Genomic DNA, 24806 nt, shown 5'->3' with positions numbered 1-24806 from the left:
GACAAGATTTATTTAGATTTACCAGGGGGTAAAAAACACATTGTGTTGCCAACGCGATGTGGCAACAAACAGAAGTGAAACCAACTATAACCCCGACTTCCAGTGGTGTGGTCTACTAAACATGCCAGAATCTGTAGGTATTTTATATATATATATATATATGTATGAAGTAAACCTATAAAAATGCACTGGATTTATAGAGATGGTGGTAAGCAATTCTAAATCTCTGAGGTCTTTTGATGTTACTTTCAAGTGTGTTACTTAACACATGCAATCCGTGAAGGATGCTCCAAGCAGGTAATCTTTATTTTAAGAAATATAATAATGTAGAAAGCAAGAAAGAATAAAACAGTATTTGGCATGATGAACTTCATAGGCAATCTAAGCAAATGTAATGGTCAAGAGGGTGGATAAAGAACTGGCTGGATGGCCGTATGCAGAGAGTTGCGGTCAACAGCTTGATGTCCATGTGGAGACTGGTAATGAGTGGTGTTCCTCAGGGGATGGTGGTGGGACCCATCCTGTTCAACATCTTTGTCAGTGACATGGACAGTGGGACTGAGGCACCCTCAGCAAGTTAATGATGGCACCGAGCTGTGAGATGCGGTTGAGATGCTGGAGGGAAGGGATGGGATCCAGAAGGACCTGGACACATGGGAGTGGTGGCCAATGCCAACCTTATTAAGTTTAACCATGCCAAGTACAAGGTCCTACAGCTGGGTCGGAGCAATCCCAGGCACAGCTACAGGCTGGGCAGAGAAGAGATCCAGAGCAGCCCCTAAGGAGGACTTGGGGGTGTTGGTGGATGAGAAACTGAACATGAGCCGGCTTCAGTGTGCGCTTGAGCCCAGAAACCCCCCATGCGCTGGGCTGCATCAACAGGAGTGTGAGCAGCAGGTCAAGGGAGGAGGGAGACCAGGGCAGTAAAAGAGTAGTGGAATTGTTCCAGGTATAGATACATACATGTGTAGTTTTGGGCTCTTAATTCTTTACTTAGACTTTAGGTTTGAATGCAGTTCAAATACAGAGCTCTTTCTAGAAACTCTGTCTCAAACAGTGTTAAGATTTGTAACAAAACATCCAGACCTGGATAGAAATAATGAAGGGACAACTGTATTTCCAAGTGGCCGTGTAGAGCAAATCCTTTATACCCTGATATGGTAGTTTACACACAGTTTCTGTGACCGGTTTGGGCTGGAAGGGACATTAAAGATCATACAGTTCCAAGCCCCTGCCACAGCATCTCACTGTTTAACATCTCAATGTTAGAAGCTTCAGTCTTAACGTCTCCTTTAGACAAAGTGGAAAGGCGTATTTGCGTGCTCCCCGTCGGTGCTTGTCCTGGGGTGCCGGGCCCGGCGCGGCCTCTGCACAATTCTATGCGAAGAAGGGTCCTGCTCCCGGCGCCGGGAACCGTGTCCCCGCTCCTGAGGCGGGAAGCGGTTACTCTGGGGCAGCAACGGCTGTCGTTACCTCTCCCCTCCGCAGCCGCCAGCTCCCGCCCTCGGCAGGCCTCGATCGCACCACCTCCGGCACCCGGCTGCTGGCAAAGGCTTCAAGCGGCGCCAGCGGCGCATGCTCGGGAGCACGGCGCATGCTCGGTAGCGGCGGCGCGGGAGGGGGGGCCGGGGAGTGGAGTGCGGCGCTCGGTAACGCTCGGCGGTTTCCGTGCAGGCCAGGCCGCCATTTTCTGACCGCGTTCCCCTCTGCGTTGCCCGCGCGGCTGCCAGTTCCACTTGTCCGCGATCTGTCCTGCTCCGCCATGGACGGGTGAGTCGCGATCGCGGCCGTGGCACCGTCGCGGTCGGTGGCGGGACATATCCCGGTGCCAGGGACGTCCCCGGGGCAGTGGGGAGCGGCCGCTGCCCCGGCGGCGGTGGGGACGAGGAGGGCTTCCCGCCCCGGGACAGCGGGTGGGAAGAAGGGGCTCAGCCGCTCCGCAGCACGGACCTCTCGGCGGGGTTTGCCGTTTGAACCGCTGAGGGCTTCGGGCCGCCTTCTACTTAGTGTAGAGGCGACGCATCTAAAGAAGGAGCGTGATCTGCCCCATCTGTCCCCTCCATCCCCTAGTGCTGTCGTTCTGTCCCGCCTTTGCCTGCCCGCAGTCCCGGGTTCCCCCCTCCTCAGCCGTGGGGAGCCCCTTCGGGCTCAGGTTTGTTTTGGAGCTGGCTGGAGGGGAGGGGCGATACCAGCAGGAGCCAGATGTCGAGCTCTTTTGTTTTCAGAAACTGCCTAATAAGCCCTATGGCTTCTCCCCCCTCCTCAGGTAGAAGGATGCCTTTATGCGTGCCGGAGACTCGCTGTGAAGGCCATAGAAGGGAAGGTTTAGAAGGAGGCAGCCATTCAGGACAGAGAGGGCCAGGGCTGGGCAGTCATTGTACACAGGCCTTCTTTTTGTTCGACCTGGTGGTTGTAGCCTTCCTCAGTGTAAATACAATGTCTTCCAGCTCCTATATGGCCTATTGAGTTGTTTACTCTTCTTCAAACAGAGAAGCAATCTCCTTGGTATGTTGCAAGCACACAGCCTTTCAATTGAGAGTTCTAAAGGCTTTTTATGGTTAGTTCTGATTGTAATGGTAGTTGAAAAGCCCGTCTGAGGAGGCTTGTTATTAATGAGTATCACACTGTGGAATGCTTTCACATACCCTTGTTCTGCCTTTTCTGTTGGTGCGGGCTTAGGTTCCTTTTGGTGCGAGTTATCATGTCACAACCTCCAGGAAAAAGATGGGCCTTGATATACCTGTTGCAGAGTTTCATATAGGTGCACCTGGTTAAATTTCTTAGAGGTGTACCTGGTTAAACTTCATATATGTGTACCTGCCAATGTGCTCTTTTTTACAGCTGATTTAAAGCAATGTGTTCATTGCTTTCTACTGTAAGGTCTGCAGGGTAGGCTGTGTTGCCGAACTAGCTGTCTAGTTAGTAGGGGTTTGTGGAAAAGTTCTGTACTTACAAATTCTTTTGCTCTGTGATGACAGAAACCCGAATTTCCCCTAAATAGATTTCCTGGCAGTGCTGCTTTGGAGTCATGCTTGCTTGAGACTTTGGACTCTGGCTTTTGAAAGTTGCTTTTGTACTTGCCCTCGGCCCTGCTGTGTTCGTTGAACCTATTTTCTCGATTGGGGTAATTGTTGGCTATTTTAATTGCACTGCTTTGAAAAGTTGGCTTTGTAAGGATGAATTGGTTGACTTCTTGTTTTTTTCTCTCTTTTCTTTACAGCATTGTCACCGATGTTGCTGTTGGTGTTAAGGTAGGATGCGCACTTGACAAATAAGGGGGCAGATTGTTGATACAAAGTGAGCTACTTTCCGCATCAGTAATTTCAAGTTGTAAGATTTTAGCTGGTCATTGTCAGCTGATATTTAGTCAGCAGTATATGCTTTATTAACTAAAAATCCCTAGAGATAACATCCAGGCTCTACACAAAAGACTTTGCCAGGCACTGAACTGTAAACAGTGGCAATAGATTAATGTAGTGGTGTCACTAGTGGTGTTATTTTTAAAGCTTAACTTTATGTATTTTTTTTGTTTCAAAACAGCGCTTTCTCATTGTTGCATGGTGACTGGAAAAGACATGTTTTCTTCTCCTTCCCCCCCATTCAAACCAGTTACTACTGAAGTTAAAAATGACACTAAAATATGGGAGGTAGAATTAATGTAGCCAGAGAAGGGGGCGTTTACTCTGCTTTATTTTTTATTTCTCAAGTAGTTATGAATTTATCGTATTTATTAAAACAAGGGAAGAGCTTCCAAATCTTTGTTAATTTACTGTATCCTTCACTTCTGTGTCCGCATCTGTTGTGTCAGTTAGAGCAGTACTTTGTAGAAGCAGACTGAGAAATAATGAGAATGCAAAGATAATATAGGACAGGGGAACTTGAGCTTATATTAAAGAATGCATGCAAGCAATTCTGTTTCAGTGGAAGAAACGTGGAAGTTTTCTAGTGCATACAGTGAAGTCTTCACATTTGTCCAGAGACTTTGTTATTTTACTACATCACTGCTTTATCACCTGAAGCTGCTCTGTGTTAACTGCCTGGTTAGCGAGGTTTTGTCTAGTAAAGCTCTTTGGCTCAGATTCAGCATTGGTCCTGCTGGATTTGGACTAGTTATTATATAATACAGCTAGCTTGTAGATACAGCAGCTATTCTGCCAGAATGTATACTTGTAGTATGTTTCTCAGCAAGCTTGCTTCTAGGAGAAGCTAAAAGAAGTCAATTACAGATCTGGATCTGTCTGGCCCCACAGGTTCATGCAGTATTGAAGACAAGCTTAAAATCATTCTCTGAATCAAGAGGAAAGTGTAGTTCAAGTACTCTGTGGGAGCTAATCCCAATAAGAAACACAGACTGGCATTGTTTCTCTGTTGACGGGGAGGAAAAAGTGTCAACTGATTAAAACTATATTTAATAGTTTGGAGGAATACCTGAGGAAGTTCAAGTCTTTCAGAACTAAACTGCCCCCACAGTTGTGGGGCAAAACGATTTATAAATTGCCCTCAATCATGCCTAATGAAACAATTTCAGGTAGACCATGTATTGCTTAAGCCTTAAATTCTGACATTCTCACTTCGAAATAAGTAAATGGATATAGTATCCCTTTCATTTGTTACTGTGAGTGACTGAGGAGAATTTAAGTATTCATGAAGTATATGGTGTGTAGTACGATATTGGAACCATATTTTCAGATATTAGACATGATGAAGACACTTCAGATGACATAAGTGCTTCTTTTTGTTGATTATAGAAGTCGTATTATGAATGTAATATAAAAAAGAAAGCAAGCCAGGTGTATCAGAGGTAGTAATTAAAATCAATACAAGGAAAGGCTTGTCTCAAAAAGTGTGCTCTTTGCCTTGTAGAACTGGACTTCCTCTTTGGATTTTAAAAGGAAACAATCCATTTGTGCACAGAAGTAGTGGGAATAAATATAAAGGGTGATGGTTTTCTGAAGAAAGCTGTTAAATATGGGAGGAGTAAACTGGATTGTATTCTGGAGCTTCTGTAATTGTCTCAAGATAGTAATAGGAATCGAAAATGGAATTTCTTGCTAATTGATGTGTACAGTTTGGGTAGCAGTCTGATGTGAGCTTCAGCAATGTTTCGTGGAAGGCCGTGTGAAGCATTTGCCCTTTATGTTCTCTGGTGACTGTTCATAGCTCTTGATGAACTGAAGTTTTACAGTTGAGAAATTTTTTATCTGTGGGTGGTTTATAAACTACCAGGAACATCCATGTGGCCTTTTCTTGGCTGTTATCTTTTCTTTGGGGTGCTTTGGGAATGTATAGGGAGCAAGTTTTGAGTCCAAGGAGTTGCATCAGCAGTGTTAATGCTCTTTTGACACTGGTTTTACTGTGACTGGATAGTTCTTGGAAGTGGATAGGGATTTACCTGTGTGAAATCAACTTACCCAGGACATTTGTTTGACCTGATGCTTTCCTGAGATTTTCTACCTACTGTATTATGCTGATCAGTCAGTTATACAGCATGTTTGTGATACATTCAGTTGTACTTGGAGAAAGGAATTGTGACATATGACACTTTTGTTTGGAAAATAGGGAAGTGAACGTGTTACAATTTTACACCCATTTGTAAAAGAGTAATAGTAGAAGTTAACTACTGTAGTCTAGGAATTGCCTATGAGTTAAAAAAGGGCTTTTGAGCTTTGAGGGCTGCATGTGGGCAAAGCAAGTATAAAATAAAAGGAATACTTGCTTATAATGTCTTATTAACAGTTTTACCGTCTTGGAGTTATAATAAGGCTGCTAAATTTGAAGCTATTACCAGTTATTTGTGCTGTTCGTGATTTGATTGAAACCATTTTTGTTCATCGAAGTGTTGAATGTGCAATCTTGGGTTTATTTACGTGTTGAGTCACCAGAAATTAATGCCAAAAGCTGAGGAAAATATAAAACTCAAAATGAAGGTGGAAAAAATGACACATACTCTTTGAAAACTTGGTTTCCACAGAGTAAACGTGAGGATTTGCACAACTCAAATTATGCAGTGGGAGCATGCTTCCAGGCTAAAACCTGTCAGAGGAGCAGCGTGCTTTAATTTCTGAAGGCGTTAGAACACGTCAAAACCCAGTAATCTTCTAAGCACATGTGAAATAATTCATATTTGATTTGGTCTTTAGTGTCTTGTTTTGCTCACCTAGAATTCATGGAGTCAAGGAAATTGCACTCTGCACAGTTTACCCCTTATGTTCCAATTTCCAAAAGAATAGGAAAAGAATGAGCTTTAGCTCTGGGTCTCATGTGACTTTGGGAATTCCCCTTGTATAGAAGCAGTTGGTACAAAGTGGTTTTGAAAGGAACAGAGCTAAGGATTCCAGTTATGATAATATATTACATAGTTCATAGTTTGTTTGAAATGACCAGCTAGTTACCTACTAATCTCAGATTTGTCATTGTTCACTGGCTATACTGGTTTGAGTACCAGAATCTAATAACTGCAGCTTGAGTTGCTGGCCTGTGTTCTCTTTGCAGCTATGATGTTCTCTTTACAGTTATGATACTTTAATCTTGATAAGTAAACTGATTTGCACTTGGAGTGATACAGCCTTTTTCAACTGTTGAAGTGAACGTATGAAGTATATAATGTAGCTTTTCTCTGAGTAATTAAAAGACTCTTTGGAGGGGTATAAAATGTAAAGAAGATACATCACACAGGTGCAGGAATAAGTTTGGTGACATTTTGGTGTGTATTGAAGGTGATCTTTCCCTTTTACTGTATTGCAGTGGGTGCCACTTCAGTTGGCTGTATCATCTTTCTCCTGCATGGCATGCGTAGCTGTGCTGTAAATGGGGACTGAACAATTGAGTGACTCATTTAGTGTATGTGCATTGCACATTTCATGTGCAGTGGCTGAGGTGTACTTCTGCCTGCTGGGAGAAAAGAAGCAGTCATTGCTTCATGAATGTGTTATTTGGTATATAGCAGTTGGGAATTTGCAGTGCTGTCAACATCGCTTTGGGCTGTGCTGGCCAAAAACTGAACTTCAGCTTGCCAAGTGTGGACAGCCATGGCTGTACTTAAGAGGGAAAACCTCATATATTCCTGTAAACATAGTTTTGTAATGTCTAAAGATTTGGGAATGGCCTTTTTCCTCTCAAAGTAAGGACATCAGCCTTTGCATTATGTTTAAGAAAAGAGGCAGTTCTTGGTGTGTAGGTAATTGGTTATGTTATGGTTGGATAGAAGATGCCAAGGAGTGCTCTCCTAGTACTTTCTGGTAGGTTTCCGAACAATAATGTGTCCCAAAGTCCCCCTTTTTCAAGGTTGCTGAAATGTAACTTGGGGGACTATAGTAGTACTGGGGAAGGAGAACCCATGAGAGACACAAGCACAGAGACATAGAGAAGGCATGAAGCAGAGGTGTTGCTACTTTTTTTAACTCTAGTTCTGAGGAGTAATCTCTTTTCTCACAAAATTATAGAGCACTGACCCTTTTTTGCTTCTAATAACTGAGAGTGTCCCTATGGTGGGAATAGAGACATTGTGACTTCTTATTTGAACTGTACACTGTATCATGAAAATGTGTAGGAAAAAAACTCAGAAATTCTAGCAAGCAGGTAAGTTGAGCCTAAACTTAAGAAATGAGAAAATATATGTAAATAGCTTTTTCCTTTCAGTTTTTTCTTCACTGTCGTAATTCTAGATACTTAAAAAAAAACATGGAGTGGTAGGATAAAAAACCTGGCTGACCATTTGGAAGTCTGTTTTATTGTGTTTAAACTGTTAGTATAATATATTTGAGCTATCTTTGCATGTCATATAACTACTAGTAGAATCCTAGTAGATTAGGCTGTCTGCTGAGGGCAGTGACATGAGAAAAATGGGTTGGTTGTGAATTAGATGAACTGTTTTAATTTTGTGTTAGCCAGGATAATGTTCTTAAATCAAATTTGGTGTTCAGTAAGAGTTGTAGCAGCAGTAGACAGCAAAAAATGTACAGGACATTCTAGTAGTGAAGTGGGAATGAAGCGTGACCATATTCAGAAGTTCAGAACTGGCATCTGGATTTGGCTTTTCAGCAATGGAACGTGGCCTTGGTGATAAAAATCCCCCAACTTCCTACAATGAAACAGGTCCGCTCTCTTTTTTTAACAGAACTTCTGTAAATTTACTCTGTTGAAAGTTTCTTTCATATTGTGTAATGTGTGTGGAAAAATAAGGAGAGCGAAATGGAGAGGAAAGAAAAATGTTGGAAATTAGTGTGCTCTGTAGCAAGTATGGAAGGCTTAGTGTACCTGTTTGATTTGTTTTGATGTCTGTCACTAGTTGTAAACAGAACACTTCTATTTGCCTCTTAATTGAAGGGGTTGTAGAAGGAGAAATGTAGTCACCTTCACCATCTGAAAAATAGGAACCAATACCAGCGTGAAAATACCTTTCTCATTTCATTGGGTTATAGAATGGTTTGGGTTGGAAAGGACCTTAAGATCATTCGGTTCCAATCCCCTGCCATGGGCAGGGACACCTCACACTAGAGCAGGTTGCTCCAAGCCCTGTCCAACCTGCCTTGAACACTGCCAGGGATGAGGCAGCCACAGGTTCTCTGGGCACCCTGTGCCAGCACCTCAGAACCCTCACAGAGAAGAACTTCTTCCATCTAACCTGAACTTCCCATTTCATTTTGAACTTGTCACCCATGGAGTATTTCTCATTTCTTAGAGCCTTAGGCCATGTTTTCACAAGCAAATTAGACTTCCATTTTTTTTTGTCCTTGTAATGTCCCTGTTGTCCCTTGAGGAACAACTGTTCAGGTAGCAACAGGCCTCTCTTGGGAACTTAACCAGGATAAGGCTGAGCTGACACAACAGTGAGTTATGTCTTTTTAGCTGGATTTGTACCGAAGAGTGTGGTTGTGTAAGTGCTTGTAGCACATAGAATTGGGGAGGACAGAAAACAAGCAAGTTGCTTGGGCCAGGGAGAAGATAGGACAGTTGATTGGTGGTAGTTGGTTCAATGAGGTTTTAGTTTTGCAAGCTATTAATGGGACTTTGATGTCTGATTTAGGGGTTTGGGTTTTAGAGCTGCAAGTACATAGGTTCTTAGCTTTTCATAAAATTAGGGATTTTATGAATGTGTAACATCAGTACTGAATTATAGACAAAATAGCCCGAAATCTTTAAGTTGTTATTGCAAAATAGCAGAAAAGTAGAAAATACCTTCTTTTCATATTGAATCTTCTCATAGTGAATCTTACTTTGAGATGTAGGAATTGCTACTAGAGCACCAAATTGGTACTTCTCGGCTCCGTGCCTCTAACCAGAATGCAATGAACACATCCAGGTGGTAGCTCTAGCTCACCCATTCTAACTTACTACGGGTTATGTGCAGCTGCTTCAGAGTAACACTTTCTTCCCTGGTGAAAGCGGAGTAGAAAGTCTGAAATGCTGGAATAAAGTCTGCATGCTTCCTCCTGGAAGTTTGAAGCATCAGTTGGTATTAAACTCAACTCTTGCCTGTTGTCTTTCATTACAGTTGAAAGTGTGAAGATTTCCAAGTGCAGATGGTTTAAGTGCAGATTTGATTCCTTTTTTTTTACTCTTCAGTCCAGCTTGATCTTCAGATGCTTTGGAGAAATTTGGCTCATTTCCATGTTGTATTTTGAGAACCTGGAAACTTTTCCAAGGAGCTGAGCCTTGTCTCCTTTCAGCTTAAAGCCTTCTCAGCTTCCCTTGATTGTGCTCTCAATATTTGCCAACTTTGTGTTTTCACAAAGTAGGTTCATGGCATATACTGTGAGTATAGTTAAAAAGAATAAAAGCTTATTTTTCTCTTAGATTCTTCCTTACTGAAAAAAAATGAGTACAAAAATGGTGAAGCTAGTTGTTAGGATGGATAAACAATGTATGCTGGGCTGAGGATAGCATGAAAGCAAACTGAAGTGGGGAAAAAAGGAGAATACAGATAATAAGCATTGAAAAGTGGTCATATTCTACCCAGTTAATGTGATACTGAATAAAATGATGTTATCCATGTAAGTAAGGTTCTTATGAAGTGAGAAAAAGCTTATAAACTGTATGATTTGTAAAATACTTATTAACCTACATGCAGTTTATTTTGGATTGTATGTTTGGACGTGGCTTGCCCTGTCCTAAATGAGTCTTCTGTGATCCTAAATGTTCAAGAGATGTAATGGCCTATTTACCATGTGGATTAAGTGTTTTGACAGTAGTGCTTGCAGTCAGAGCATAAGGCAGTTCCAGTATTTGTTCTTCACTAAAAAGTATGTGAGGGTGTATTTATGCAGTGTTTCATTAAAAATGTATCCTGTCAAAAATGAAGCATTCATCAAATTCTGAGCCATCGCGTGTAAACTGAATGAAGTTTAGAAATGCTGCTTGAAGGGGTTTGAAGTGTGTTGTCCTGTCCCCCAAGTTAAATTCAGATACTGAATATTGAAGCAGTGTGCTTACAAGTGTGTATCTATTGGAAGGGAGCGTTTCATGTCTGTGTTGGTATTCCCATATGCTTTTATTCCTCTCCCATACCATCACGTTTCTGGCTTTTACTTTTAAACTGTTCCCAGATGTTGTAAGGAATGAAGTGTTTTACAATGCTGTTAGATTTCTTGAAATCATGAGATCTGTCTCCTGGCTTGTCATAGCCCTTGGGAAATCTGTGCCTGTAGGCTGAGAATGACTGTAGTAAATGTGTAGTGCAGCTTAAGTTCTCCTTTTTCCTTTCATCTAGGAGAGGAGTAGGGTAGAGAGAGGGAAGTAGGGTGGGCAAAAGCATCCTGTTCTTGAGAGAGGTTTGTCATATAAGCAAATGTGGGTACAATGAATGAAAGGATTTATCAGAAAATCATGTTTTTTAGTATCTTTGAACGTGTTCTGCCTTTTTTAGTGGGAATTAAGGAAATTACTTCAGATGATGCTGTTGACTTTTTGACAAAGTGCAGTTTTGTCGCTTGTTTCCTGGTTTTAGTAGTATTTGTTTAGCGTTTTGTAGTTCATCTAGACATGCTTCTAATAAGCCTTTTGTAATACGCTCAGTTTGTTATGTTAGGTTTAGCCAGAACTTTTGCCAAGAGTCTCTTCCTAGCCTGGAATTACTGGAAAAAGAGCTGATAATGTTTCTCTTCCATAAACAGTTGTGGGAAAGTTACTTTGCTTTAAAGACTAAACCTCTTTGGTAACTCTAAAGCCAGAGTTTGTTACTCTTGAGGGTTTTTTTTCTAGCTTGGATGTAATAAAACTTGGGGAATGATTGAAATATTTCAAGCCCTATTTGGAGGGTGAGGGGAAGATAGTTGGCAAAGACTTCTAAATAGCATAGTTTTGTTTAGCCTGGAAGGATAGTATGACTGGAATGACTTCCTGACATTGCATAGCTACTTAATATAACTGGTGATAGCATGAAGCTTCATAGTAGTCTGGTGGGGGAGGGAATCTGAAATCCTGCTACCTAAATCCAGCTTGTGTAGTGAAGAATTCTGAGTTAGCTGTGACAGTTAAAGCAAGGAACTAGAAGATCTCCTTTATGTAATTCCACTGGTTGATGCCATATGTGAACATGCTGCATGCTGGTCTCACACCACAGGTGGAAATGCTCTCAAGGATGTGATAACTTGGGCTTCCCTGAAAGTATTTAATGACTTCAACAAAATCGAAGTTCATTCACTGCAGGAATGAAGTTTGGCAATTCTCCTGTTTATTTTGTGTAACAGTGTTTCAGCAGATGCTGGCTTCATGAAGAAGTGTTCTAAATTGATCTGAATAGGAGTTTGTCTGTCATTGAAGGTTAATATATATTAATGTTCTTGAGATTGGCAGGAATAAAAATACAGCATAGAAAACTTCTGCTGTTGAGGACTAGCTGTCAGGGGATGACCTATTAATAGTATAATAGCAGTTAGTACTTCTTATTTTGTCCTTTATAATTTGCTTCCCTCATGTTAAAATGGATATTCGGTTTGTCTCTACCATATTGCGGCTGTAGAAACTATCCTTTACAGTCTGTGCTGAAATAGAATCACTGTGTTGTTTTCTGTTTGTCTGTTGTTTTAACTTAGATTTTATATTTGTGTGTTTGTGATCTTCAGTCTTGTTATACAAACTCAAACCTGCTTTGATTTTTTGGAACACAGCAGTTTGCACAGATGGGGAAAAGAGTTAACTGAACATTGCTCTGGGATCTTGCATTCTTCACTGAATCTGATCTGCTGTGTTCTTCAGAGATCTGAGTTTAGTTTCCTTACCTCTGAAGCACTCGAAAGAATTTAACCAAATAGGTTGAAAGGTTTCTTTGCTTTGCATGGTTTGACGAGCAGAACTGGTATGCTTGAGAATAAGACTAATGAATGTTCAAGATGCTTAGGGAATGGTTTATCATTCTGAAATCCATGTGTGAGAAAGCTGGGTGATTAAGAGCTTTGCCCTTGGAAACAAGATGCCAGTCCTTTTTGGCTTAGCGCCCGCTAAAAAAAGATGCACATAAACCCAAAGTCAAGCACCTCAAACCACTAACTGCATAAAGACTTCTCTCTGCTGAATAAATATAAGTAAAAGAATTATTTATGTCTGTGCTCTTATTTAGGAGGTGCTTGTGTCACATAGTATTACCAGTCTTAAAGGGAACATATTTGCTTACTTGAAATGCTTATATTAAACAGCTTTACCAGACAACTGTCATCTTAAGGTAGCCCTTTTTGAGGTAAATGACAACTACCAGACAGTTACTGCTTTTGATTTTGTAATTTAACCGGTCTGTGGCCAAATACATTGTGAATGAACTGCAGAGGTATCTAAGCTGCTTAAGAACTGATAAGGAAAAAGAACTGTGTATATTTAATTACTCTCATGGTAAGAGATACCTTTGTCTTTTCCCAGAAGCTTGGCAAATACGCGTGGGAGTGAGTTAGCAGAGGGTTGCTCTACCTTTGTGGTTTCATGGTGAACTGGAAGAGCATTCCATATCCAAACCTGGACATCTGTGGATCAGACATGTGAACACTGATTTGTGACAAACGAATGTAGAATTGATGATACATGCCAGTATAAGGAATTCACATTTCTTTGTTCGTCTGAAACAAAACTGTTAAAACTTTTCCAAGTGCAATGACTAAATCTTGTGATTGAATGTATTCATGATATTCAAAACGATGTTTCAAAATGAAAACTCTTCACTGTTCATGAAACACAAAAATACAGTAACTTAATATCCAGTCTGTTGAGTAATTTGTGCTCCTTTTGGATCCTTCTGCTGTGGGTTAAGAAATAACAAGCTTTTTGGAAGCCCGATTTACTAGGAATGAGAAGTTCATGGAATCACTCTTGTGTGCTGTTAGCAGCTGCTGAAGTAACTTCTTGAAGCTGAAGACAACTAAAATTTGAGATATTTCAGAATCGTGAAGTTCCTGTGGGTTTGGGGAAGAACATTCATTGTACTGGGGATACAATACGTAGTAACTGCTGTGCTATTGGAAATTAATGCCTGACATATTAAGGGAAGAAAAAATGCTGAGTTATCTTAATATGCCTGATTAAGTCTCTGCTGCTACTTCTGCCTATTCAGTTGAGCTGTCCAGGCTACAGACAAGGGGTTCCAAACAAGGAAGGAACTGCTATTATCGCTGAGTGAGCTAATACCAGTAGTAATCTTGAACTTTGCAGTACTCTAGCTATGTAAATATTATAGTAGAAAACTAGAACCAGTGCCTGGGTTGGTGTATTATCTTTGAAGTAGAAAGAAGAGCAGTCTAAATAATGTAGAGTTTCCATAACTTCTCTAACTTGTTTTTAAGTTTTACCCAGCTACATCTGATTAGAGGTCTGTACTTAGTTTGAGACACATGGTCCTTCTCATGGTCCTACTTTGTCTTGGTATCAGGCATTACTCAGTTGTAAAGGAAATCTGTTGTTGACTTGATAGGCAGCTTTGTTGACTGCTGTGTACCCTTAAGAGCTTAGAGTACTCAATAAGATTCTTCAGAGCTGATGTTGAAAACTGAGTAAACTTTACTGGCTCTATGTGTGCAGTACACATACAGAAGCTCTTAAAAGTAGTATGTATTTCAGGTCTGAATTAACTAACATATTGTTCTGTGTATGAACACATACAGTGCACTATGATTAAATGGGAAAGGTTTGATTTTATGCATCTTGCAACCGTGCTGCCTGGACGGGTGAGATCCTCCTGTAATTTTAGTGTGCAGTATTGAAGTGCCATGTAAACCACATTTGCTGACTGTTCTTGAGGTGCTGTTGGAATGTCCACAACAGAATGAAAACCACTGTTTGTTTGTTTGGTTTTTTTTTCTTGCTTGGGGTTTTCAGTTTTGGTTTGGTTGGGCATGTTTTTTGATTTTTTACAAATAGGGGTGTTAGAAGCGAGTTAAACACCATATTTCTGTCTGTATAGATTTCCCTTTTAGCTTCAGCTAGAATCATGTAGTATATACATACATTCCAATAGTAAACCAGTAAGTTAATTTAAATGTGACTGAAATAGCCTAAATATATTCTAATAATATTTTAATTGGAAATGCTGGACGTGATTATTGTTCAGTTTTCATTGTGTTTGGAGGTGGCTTCATTTCAGTGGCAGGTGAAACAACTGTGCATAAACTGCTCTTATTTCAAAGCTTGCCATGTAAATATACTGCTTTACTTGGATTTCAAGTTGTTGCACTGAACTAAAATGAGGAAATCTGCCAAATCGGGTGAGGTTTGGTTGTGCTTGCTGAAGTTCTTCTAAAAGTTTTCCCTTTCAAACTGACATTTTTAATATCATCTTTAAAAACTCACTAAATAGAGGAAAAAAATCTCTTACTGTCTCTTTCTTTTTAGAGAGGATCTGACGAACTTCTTTCAGGCAGTGTACTCAATAGCCCGAACTCTAACATGAGCAGCATGGTAGTTACTGGTAAGTGACACCCTTTCAAAGGAGAAATCTATCATTTATACTTGGACTCATTTCCTATTTACAAGGGGAAAACACTGAAACCAGAATCTGTTGTGCTATAGAGGGATAAACTGTTGGCATGCTGTAGTGATCTTGTATTTACTCACAAACCTTGGGTATCTGAGAAGAAGAGTCCCATAAAACAAGAGACAACTTTCAGCTGTCTGTACACTAAATTGTTGGTGGGTGATGGGGTAAAAAAATTACACTTGTCTTACATAGCTGCCTTCAAAGTAAGGAATTGCAACTGCCAAGCAAAGGTAAACAGCTTAACAACTCCGGGATGACCTCCTTTTTCGCACATGGACATCTGTGAGTCTGGGCATTGCAGGGAAGAACACTGCCAGTTTTATAACGTGGTGTGGATTCGGAAGAGCGGAATTCTGTGCTGTTCTGGTTTAGACTGCTAAAGCAGCAAACTTCTCACTTTGCTCCTTCAGCCTGAGATTGCAGTGGTAGAATCTCAGAATGTCAGTGCAAAGTGGGCATAGTTGTTCTTTAGGCACATTGCTGGTGACGCTGGCTAGAAAAACTTCATGAATTGGCACGCGTTAAAATGTCTTTTATTGCAGTTGACACTTCTTTACAGTGAACATGCTTTGAGTTCGCTTGGAAGGCTCACTTCAGAGGTCTTTTGCTCTTTTCCCCCTCTCCCTAGGTGTGGAGGAATTGGTTCATGGCATTAGAGAGTGGTGCTGGGCTTTCCAAAGAATTGCCTGGTTCACTGCTTTAATCTTCCAGATCAATTTTTCTGTCTTTGTGCTGAGCAGTAGAGTAGCTGATATTAATAGCAGACTTCTTCCTTTTAACCTAATAGTAAAAGACTGGGATCTAGGGTGCAATTTCTTGTTACATTTAGGGTTGTCAGGATGGGTAGTTCTGTGCTTTCTCATCCTACATCCTTAGCACAGGCAGAAACCCTCCCCCAACTCCACGTTTCTGCTCCATTCTCGGTGTTGGAGTGCTCATACACTTGCTAATCCAGCAGCAAACTGTACTGCCAAAAAGTGTAGTTTCCCTTGGAGCAACTTACTCATCAGTCCCATGGCTGCACAGTTGCTAGATTCACTGTGGGGTGGAGGAGTGGGGTGGAAGAAGAGAGGAGAACCACTTCCATTGGCAGTTCTATAACCAAAGGTGAAGAGATGATACTTCTTTGGAATAGCTCAAAAGTGGGATGCAGTGCATTCATAGCCATGTTAAAACTCCAGAACATTCGTTTACCTCCCATGCTTTTCTTCCTTCTGCTTCTGAAAGAGCTCCCTTGTTTTTATTTTGTTGATGTCCTCCGCATTCCTGAATATTAGTGCTTCAGTGCTTTGCCTTACTTAAATGAGAAACTAGAATGAAAAGGAGTTTGGGTTGCATGTGTGTGAAGGTTTGGATTTGGGCAGTGGGAGGGAGAACACTCTCAACAGGACTAAATCCTGAATGTTACAAAATTTTCCATAAGATTTCAGAGAAATTTTTAGTTCAGGAGAGCTAAGTGCAAGTGAATTTACAAAGGGAAAAACCGTGAAATAAAAATGAATGTCATTACAAGTTTTCAGACCAAAAATTACAGAAGCTTGTCTAAGATACTCAAACTTTAAATAGAAATCATATTCTCCTCAAAAAGCTCTTAAAAGAGTGCTTTGATTCCTTTATGTGAACTTAGGAAGTTAATATATTTAACAAATACGGTTTTTGTTTCCCCCTTCTTTAAGTTGATTTATGTTTTGGGTTTTGTGGGTGGTTTTTTGCGGGGGGGGTTAGTGTTGAGGGTTCTTTTCTTCTCAAAGAATAAGAATTTGTGAGAGGGTTTTCAAATTAATTGATTCGTTACATATTAAATGAAACCTTGATATAGCTACAGGCATCCAGACCCATAACTGACTTCTCAGAAACTCATTCACAAACAGCAGTCCTTGTGAGTAATGGCCTGGTTCATCTAGTATCAGTTCCCCAAAAAAGGCTTCCATATTTATTGTGTAGTATATAAAGGAGGTTGATGAAAAGCAATCCTAACCTAACAAAACCCCATAATCTGAATGCAGTGTTCTAGTTAAAGCCATTCTGTATAGAAGTCAGTGGAAAGGGGGCTAATTTGGTTTGGGTTTTTTGGTTTTAAGCAGTTTGTTGGGATTGTGATCAAATTTCTCTTCTGCCTCTGCCTTTTTCGATGGCGTTTAAATGGCACTGAAAAAACCCTGTAGAATAGGGTAAATACACAGTTCAGTGTTATTGCTGAATGTATCCTCCCAAAGCTGTCTTGTTATCATGGGACTGGAAGTAGTTTTTTCTAGACATACACAGCTTACAGGTTCACACTGTAGACTTAGAAGTGATTAGATCCTAAATGGAAACCTATATGTTGATTTTTCCATACCAATCTCCTGAAGCCAGACAAGTTTGAGTATTCTTTATGTCTGAGTTAATATCTTCCTTTATGCTTCAGTTCTGTTGTTACTTTTCTCTTCAGAAGAGTTTAAAACTTCCATGAACAGGGTTTTTTTTTTGCTGTAGCCAAGGTTTGGTAGTGATAAATCTTCTCTAGGGCTTAGTAGAATCTCTACTCTTTGATAAGTTCTATGTATACTCTTTGATAAGTTCTATGTAAAGGAGGCAAGTTGTAAAAATTGGCTTACTCTTAAAACTAATACTTGTTCTTGACCTTGACAGAGTTTGGAAGTGTCATGATTTTATGAGACCTGGTCATTGTTTTCTGGACGACACAGAATCACACACTGGTTTGGGTTAGAAAGGACCTTAAGATCATCCAGTTCCAGCCCTCTGACATGGGGAGGGATGTCTCACACTAGAGCAGGTTGCTCCAAGCTCCATCCAACCTGGCCTTGAACACTGCCAGGGATGGGGCAGCCAGAGCTTCTCTGGGCACCCTGTGCCAGCGCCTCAGCACCCTCACAGGGAAGAGCTTCTGCCTTAGATCTAACCTGAACTTCCCCTGTTTCAGTGTGAACCCATCACCCCTTGCCTGTCGCTACAGTCCCTGATGAAGAGTCCTTCTCCAGCATCCTTGTAGCCCCCTTCAGACACTGGAAGCTGCTCTGAAGTCTCCATGCAGCCTTCTCTTCTCCAGGCTGAATAGCCCCAATGTTCTGGTTTTTACCTGGATGTTTTCAACATCTAATCCCGTGATACTTCTCCAAACACATACCTAAGATGAAGAAAGAGTGCTTGTCTTTGTAATCCTCTGAGCCTTACTGGTAAAAGCACAGAGAAGAAAACAGTTGTCACTAGCAGTGCCCTAGTAGGCCTGAATTTAGATCTCGTAGTTCACAGCCTCATTTCTTACTAAGTACCTACCGTAGAAGTAATTTTTTATAATGTTTTAATATTAATTATATTAATTGCTAATTAATATAACTAATAATTATATTTGTAATAATATTACTGTAATACCTACTGTATTATTAATTACTAAATGCTTACTGTAGAAACCAAGTCTTAGGGGTGAGACTGGAGATGTTTTTCCATATGCTCATCTTATCCTTTTATCATGGTAACAGTTCCAGTAGGCTTTTTTGTTCCTCAGGTGCCATGCAGTTAGAATACTGTAATACTTTAATGCTTTTATGAATACTCTTGCTCTAATTCTCTTTCTTTGAGAAAGGCATGAAAGGTGCCTGCTTTTGCTGCCCTGTAGGGGGTTATATATATGAATTCCTCTCCATTTTTGGTGAAAGAAACTTGCAGAATTGTTGGGCAAACATTTAGTTTGCATTGTTACTGATTATTGAACCACTGGCAATTTAATCATATAGAATTAAGGAAGATGCTACCATGTTTGTCTGCTGTCCAAAAGACATTGCTCAAAGTGCAAGGCAATACTGGAGCATTTTCTAACCAGCTCTGTCATGAGTATCCATCCTACAGACTGCATAGATGAAATTAGCAGTGTGTTTTACTGGGATTCACTGCAAGTCAAGTGACTGTCTTAAGTTCTTCATGTGTCTTTTGCAAAAGAACAGCCTTAAAAGAAAGCTAGGGTTGGATAACTGAGGATGACTTCCACGTGAGTTCTTTTGCCACATGGTTCTGATCTTGTATTTCCTGCTTAAGACATAATTTGATTACTGTCCTCATTGTCATCACATTTCATTTCAGTTAAGCATTTCTATTTAAACATTCAAGGTTATTTTTCGTTTTCCTGAATGAGTTTGAGCAGTACGGCAGAACATCGATCTGCAAACACTGAGGAAACAATCACATCTACTAGCTCACTCTTTGTTGCAAGGGAGGCCAGCTTGTCATGTATTAGGTCAGCATTAGATGTTTGAAGTTCTGACATTGATAAGTTGAAGTTGCATTGTCAAAATCACATTCCTGCTACTTCTTGAACTACTCCTAGTGTTTTCCTTCACCTTTTCTGAAAATGTTGTCACCGTTTCTATCAGAATCTTGCCTGGTTTGACCTCTTTAGAGAGCACAACCGTCTTGTAAAGAGCTGTGAACTGACTGTTTTTGTTCTGATGCCCAGCAATGACTGCAAAGGCAGTTCAGGTAAACTACAATATGATTTGGTAATGGGATTCTGAGAAAGCAGAGCTGAAAGCCAGGATATTTCAAACGTGGTTTTGCCTCTGCTTGTTCTTAAAGTCATTAGTTATGTATTAATTAATGTTTATAAGGACCTGTAGTGACAGGACAAGGGGTAATGGGTTTAAACTGCAACAGGGGAGGTTCAGGTTAGATCTAAGGCAGAAGTTCTTCCCTGTAAGGGTGCAGAGGCACTGGCACAGGGTGCCCAGAGAAGCTGTGGCTGCCCCATCCCTGGCGGTGTTCAAGGCCAGGCTGGACACAGGGGCTTGGAGCAACCTGCTCTAGTGTGAGGTGTCCCTGCCCATGGCAGGGGTTGGAGCTTGATGACTTTAATGTCCTTTCCAGCCCTTGTCCTCTCAGTACAGTCCCTGATGAAGAGTCCCTCTCCAGGATCCCTGTAGCCCCCTTCAGACACCGGAAGCTGCTCTGAGGTCTCTGCACAGCTTCTTTTCTCCAGGCTGAACACATCAAAGTAAAATTGGGTATTAGTTAACATTAATGATGCCTAAACATAGGTAATTTACTTCTGAAGCTTGCAAATTGATTACAGTTAGTAGTAATTGGAAAGATCTGAAGGAGGACAGTACATGTGATTGGAAATTATAAGAATTTAATAGTAGGATATAATTTAAATTTCTCTACAGATATACATAGGTATGTGGATGTGGATGAACTAAATGAATGGTTGGACTCAATGGTCTTAAAGGTTTTTTCCAGCCTAGTTGGTTCTGTGATTCTATTCTATGAGTCTGTTAATGTTAATGCTTTGAATGTACCTCCTTAGAAATCAAGAAACTTTAAAAATCAGGCAAAACTCCCAAACCTTCAGAAAGCCTCAGTAACAAAGAAATAAATAGTGGCTATTGTTATTAATTTAGGTAATTTCTCCTTGTCCTATTCCTACAGGCCCTTGTCTAAAGTCCTTCTCAAATGAAGTTCAATTCCTGATAGGTGATACTCTTTCTATTATTCTAATATTGATTGGTCAAGATTTTCTTTTGCACATTGCACATGGTAAAAACCCACCTGTTACTACTGGTTAATGCTCTAGTTCAAGTGGTGAGATTTCATTAACGTAGCAATGGCCGAACAAGGCAAGGGTAGTGGGTTGTAAAGTACTTGGAAATATAAAGTGTTGCAGAGCACGCTTCTGCTCCCCAAACCCCAAACCAGCAAGAAAATAATCCACCAATCAAAAAGCATAAGTAAAACTGAACATCTAACCTTTTAATATTAACAAACGCAGCCCTCAAAGAACTTTGTGTTCTTCATTTTTACCTTATTTTTGAGTGTAGTGTCTCCTTTTTTTTTTTTTAATGTTCTTTCTCCCAAACACTTCAAAGACCAAAGGTCTCCTCTTCCTGTATTCTGTTTGTGACATCAGACTGGGTATATATATATATATATATGTATATATATGTATATTTAAGAGCCTCAGAAACAAAACCACAGTGTTTCTTCTGTAGCTGGTTGTTTTATGCAGATGACTGTGTTCAGTAGCCACTGCAATATTATGTCTTTCTGTCTGGTCATAATCCCTGTTTATAAACTAGAAGGGGGCTACAAGGATGCTAGGGAAGGGACTCTCCATCAGGGACTGTAGTGACAGGACAAGGGGTGGTGGGTTCAAACTGAAACAAGGGAAGTTCAGGTTAGATCTAAGGCAGAAGCTCTTCCCTGTGAGGGTGCTGAGGCGCTGGCACAGGGTGCCCAGAGAAGCTGTGGCTGCCCCATCCCTGGCAGTGTTCAAGGCCAGGTTGGACATGGGCTTGGAGTACCCTGCTCTAGTATGAGGTGTCCCTGCCCGTGGCAGGGGATTGGAACTGGATGATCTTAACTTCCTTTCCAACCCAAACCATTCTGTGAGCCTATGAATCTATTATTCCATTGCTTTTCACTTGGTCAGATATTTACTGTATGGATATGTCTTACGTTCTCCTTGTTGGCAGCATTAGATTTCATATATATCAGCTAATGTGAAACAAGAAGTACTTTCTACAATAGGCACAGAAATGGCTAGTACTATTAGTAAGCTGCTTTCATGTATAAACTGAAATGAGAGGGTGGAATAAATGTTTCGGAAAAGCTTAAGTATTTACATTTGGGTTTGTAGTTGCTTGTTGTTCTGTACTGACAGGTGTGAAACAGATTGACTCCTGCAAAACAGATGTTTATTAGTCAAGGCTTTCAATAGTGGAGAGAAACAGGGGCCTAAAATCAGCATGATGTGATGAATTTTTAGCATATTTTCTCTTTATTCCCAGGAAATAATAGGTGAAAGCAACCTTTTACTGAATGCAAAATCTTTGCACATAGCTGCATAGTGACATTACTATATTAGGACATTTTTGAATATAGAAGAATGTTATTGTAAAGAAAAAATCACACATCTGAAAGGCTTTATATAGTTTCAATTGTAATGATGTAATTTTGGCCACAGAACACTTCTGAGAGGTTTTTTATTACTGTTTTTCAAGAAACACATAAATTGTGTGCAGAGAGAAACTCCTTTTGGATGAAATCTTACTACAGTGTGTTTCCAAAAGTAGTGACCAGCAGGAAGTAAGTTACTCGCTGTTTGCCAAGAGTTAGGCTGAACTTTAAGCTCAGATTTTCTCCATTGAATCTTCATAGCTTGAACAGTTGAATACCACAGACTCAGAGAATGCCTTGTGTACATTCCTCTTAATTTTATTGCTTATTTGGATGGGTTTCTGTGTTTAATAAAATAGGAGTTTCTATCAAAAAATGCCAGGGACCAAAGTTGTGTAGTTAACAGCCATTTATAGGCTTTGTCAACTCCTAAGCATTCTACTTGATTTATGCTAAATTGAAGGAACTCTGTGCAACAGGGATGTGGTTTAGGTATCAGTTATGCTTAGACTGGAATATCCTGTTTAGTTAGGAGAATAATGCTTTGAACGTTATTAGTACAGAGGAGATTCTGTTAGAAATGGAACCTGGATTTTTCATCTCTTTGGTGCAGAGCCAAAGAGGGTTTACCTCAGTGCAGTGGCTGTTACAGAACAGGTTTGGTTTCTTTGTTTTGGGTTTTCTTTGGCAGTCTGAAATGACTATAAGCATCCCTGGGGATATTTAAAAGATGTGTAAATGTGGTGCTTGGGGACATGGTTTAGTGGTGGACTTGGCAGTGTTAGGTTTATGGCTGGACTGGTTAACTATCTTAAAGATCTTCTCCGACCTAAATGATTCTGTGATTCAGGGTCAGATTCCTGATTTTTGTATTTCAGCTCTATATTTAAGGCTGTAACTTAATAAATGAGCTAATGCTAACACTGTGTTTGGGTCATGCTGTTCTCACAGTGATTTTTATTTGTTCCCCTAATACGGATATTGTAAGCATGATGTTCTTCAGTCCTTCTTTATATTTGTTAAAAGTGTTAGTAGCAAGAGGTTTGAATTCAGTCAGGCTTTTTAGGTCTGGTGAAAGCCAGACTTACCTGATGAAATAGCTCTGTGCCAATCATCTTACAGTTTAGTAACAGTTCCTCAGTAGTAGTTAGTACTTCTTAGAAAATCATGGAATCAAGTAGGTTGGGAAAGACCTTTAAGATCATCAAATCCAACCTTTACCCTGGGACTGTGAGGTTTCCCCCCTCACCATCCCCTTGATACAGTGAAAATTGAAGAACTGTGTGAAATGCAAATGATAAAAACAGTTATTCAGGTAATACAATGTCGTGGTTTAAACCCATGAAACATGACTGCTACTGCTGAACCCAGGACATACAATAAAGGAACATTTATTTCATATAAACATATATTGGAGTGATTCTATCTGGCTAGGGATGCTTTTATTAGTAAATTGGGATTACCTAAAGCCTAATCCAAATACAAGCTGTAGTTTAACAAAAAAAAACTTAAATTCTTGGAGGTTATGCTATGGAAAAGTTAATCTGTCCAAATGATATGTTGAAAACCACACACAAAATAACACAGTTCTGTAACAACTGATCTCACAGTACATACTTTTGGGGTGATGTAGTAAAAAAAAAGAGGTTTCTTATCAGTTTCAGAAAATCTTTTAGTTTAAAGCCTTGATTTTCACTTTCTCATTTCTCATTGTGAATGTTTCATATTTAGTTTTTGAAACCTGTATGAATTCAGATTATTTAGAAAGCTTAAGTCTGACAGACACTGGAAATCTAGTTCCAATATCACTGCAAGTCTCTTGTTCTTTGCAAGTTTGTGTGTAATGTGTTGCCTGTAATACATTGTGAAGCCTGACAAACTTTACAGTGTTTTTGTCTAGTTTTCTGGTAGAGATTTAAATTGAGAACTAGGGAAGACTGTTGTGTGATGAGCCTCAGTTGAAAAAGAAAAGGACATTTTCTGTCTTTGAGGATTAAGTGCTCTAGTGTGTCATTTTGATACCTGGAAGCCCAGTCTCACCATGTTTACCAAAGTGATAGAGGTTTAGAGCCTTGGGCAGACTAACAGTGGACTTCAGAGCCTAGTTCACATTGTAGTGTCTGACATTTTATTCTGTGTTCCATCACAGTTTGTCCTTCCTTGCAGCAGACCAGCATAAAATGCCTACTATTGCATGGATTTGACCCCTTCTAGCATTGGCAGTTGGAGGTAACTGCTAGGTGGATCTCAACGCTTTCTAATGTAGTTAGGTTTGGGTTGTTTTGACTGCTATTGGAAGTTGGAAAAGACCTAGAAAATGTTCTGCAGTGCAAGGACTTTTGAAAAAACTGTTTTGGAATCTTCTTTCTGATGAGGAGAGGAAGTAAAGGGATGACCTCCCTCTAAGGCATCCTATTTTTAACTAGGAGAATAGCTTGAATTTTACATTTAGCTAAATCTAAAGATAAATAGCTGAAGTGAAAGGTAGAAACATTCAAATTAGAGGTTTAGCTGTTAGAAAAGGATAGAAGGGAGTGGTGGAAACAGTTCCTGATGTATAGATTTATCCTTTTCCCATTAATTCCTTTAATGGAAGTATGGAGAATGGCCTTATTCTTGGAAAAGGAAGACACATGTTCACAGGTTTACTCAGAGACCCCAAGTTTGCCAATTTTCCTAATGCCATTAAAACGGTACTTAAATGTCATACCTGGTTTGGCTTTTCAGATCCGCATCTGGAGTGTGGCTGTTCTTGACTTGTAAAAATTCGAGTCCATTTCATTCTGTGTTTTAATCTGGAGTAGATTGGCTTGGCTAAGGTAAATGGAGCTAAGAACTTGAATTCTTTCTGTGCTCAAGTTGGTCATAAATGAATGTGATATTTTTACACAGGGAACAAGATTAGGTAGAAATGACTTTCCCGGCACCCGTTCAGCATGAAGTTCTGTAGTTACAGCTGAGTGAGAAC

General features: G+C 40.2%; 1 protein-coding gene across 4 annotated transcripts in view; it reads left to right on the top strand.

Moving 5' to 3' along the window:
- The first annotated feature begins 1526 nt into the window (after positions 1-1526).
- PTBP2 (polypyrimidine tract binding protein 2) overlaps positions 1527-24806 on the top strand; it is a 43808-nt gene continuing 20528 nt past the window's right edge. For all 4 annotated transcript variants that reach the window (XM_061461821.1, XM_061461816.1, XM_061461815.1 and 1 more), the window contains exons 1-3: positions 1527-1770; positions 3221-3251; positions 14809-14884. In XM_061461821.1, coding sequence (XP_061317805.1) covers positions 1595-1770; positions 3221-3251; positions 14809-14884 — 283 coding nt within the window. In that variant the 5' untranslated portion in view covers positions 1527-1594. The remainder of the gene's footprint in view (positions 1771-3220; positions 3252-14808; positions 14885-24806) is intronic.

Source organism: Pezoporus flaviventris, unplaced genomic scaffold (assembly GCF_033815535.1).
Source record: "Pezoporus flaviventris isolate CSIRO_AGI_PZ_B2104156 unplaced genomic scaffold, CSIRO_AGI_Pfla_v1 ptg000001l, whole genome shotgun sequence".
Classification (NCBI taxonomy): Eukaryota; Metazoa; Chordata; class Aves; order Psittaciformes; family Psittacidae; genus Pezoporus; species Pezoporus flaviventris.
The sequence above is the reverse complement of the archived record's forward strand: the minus strand, read 5'-3'. Positions and strand labels throughout refer to the sequence as shown.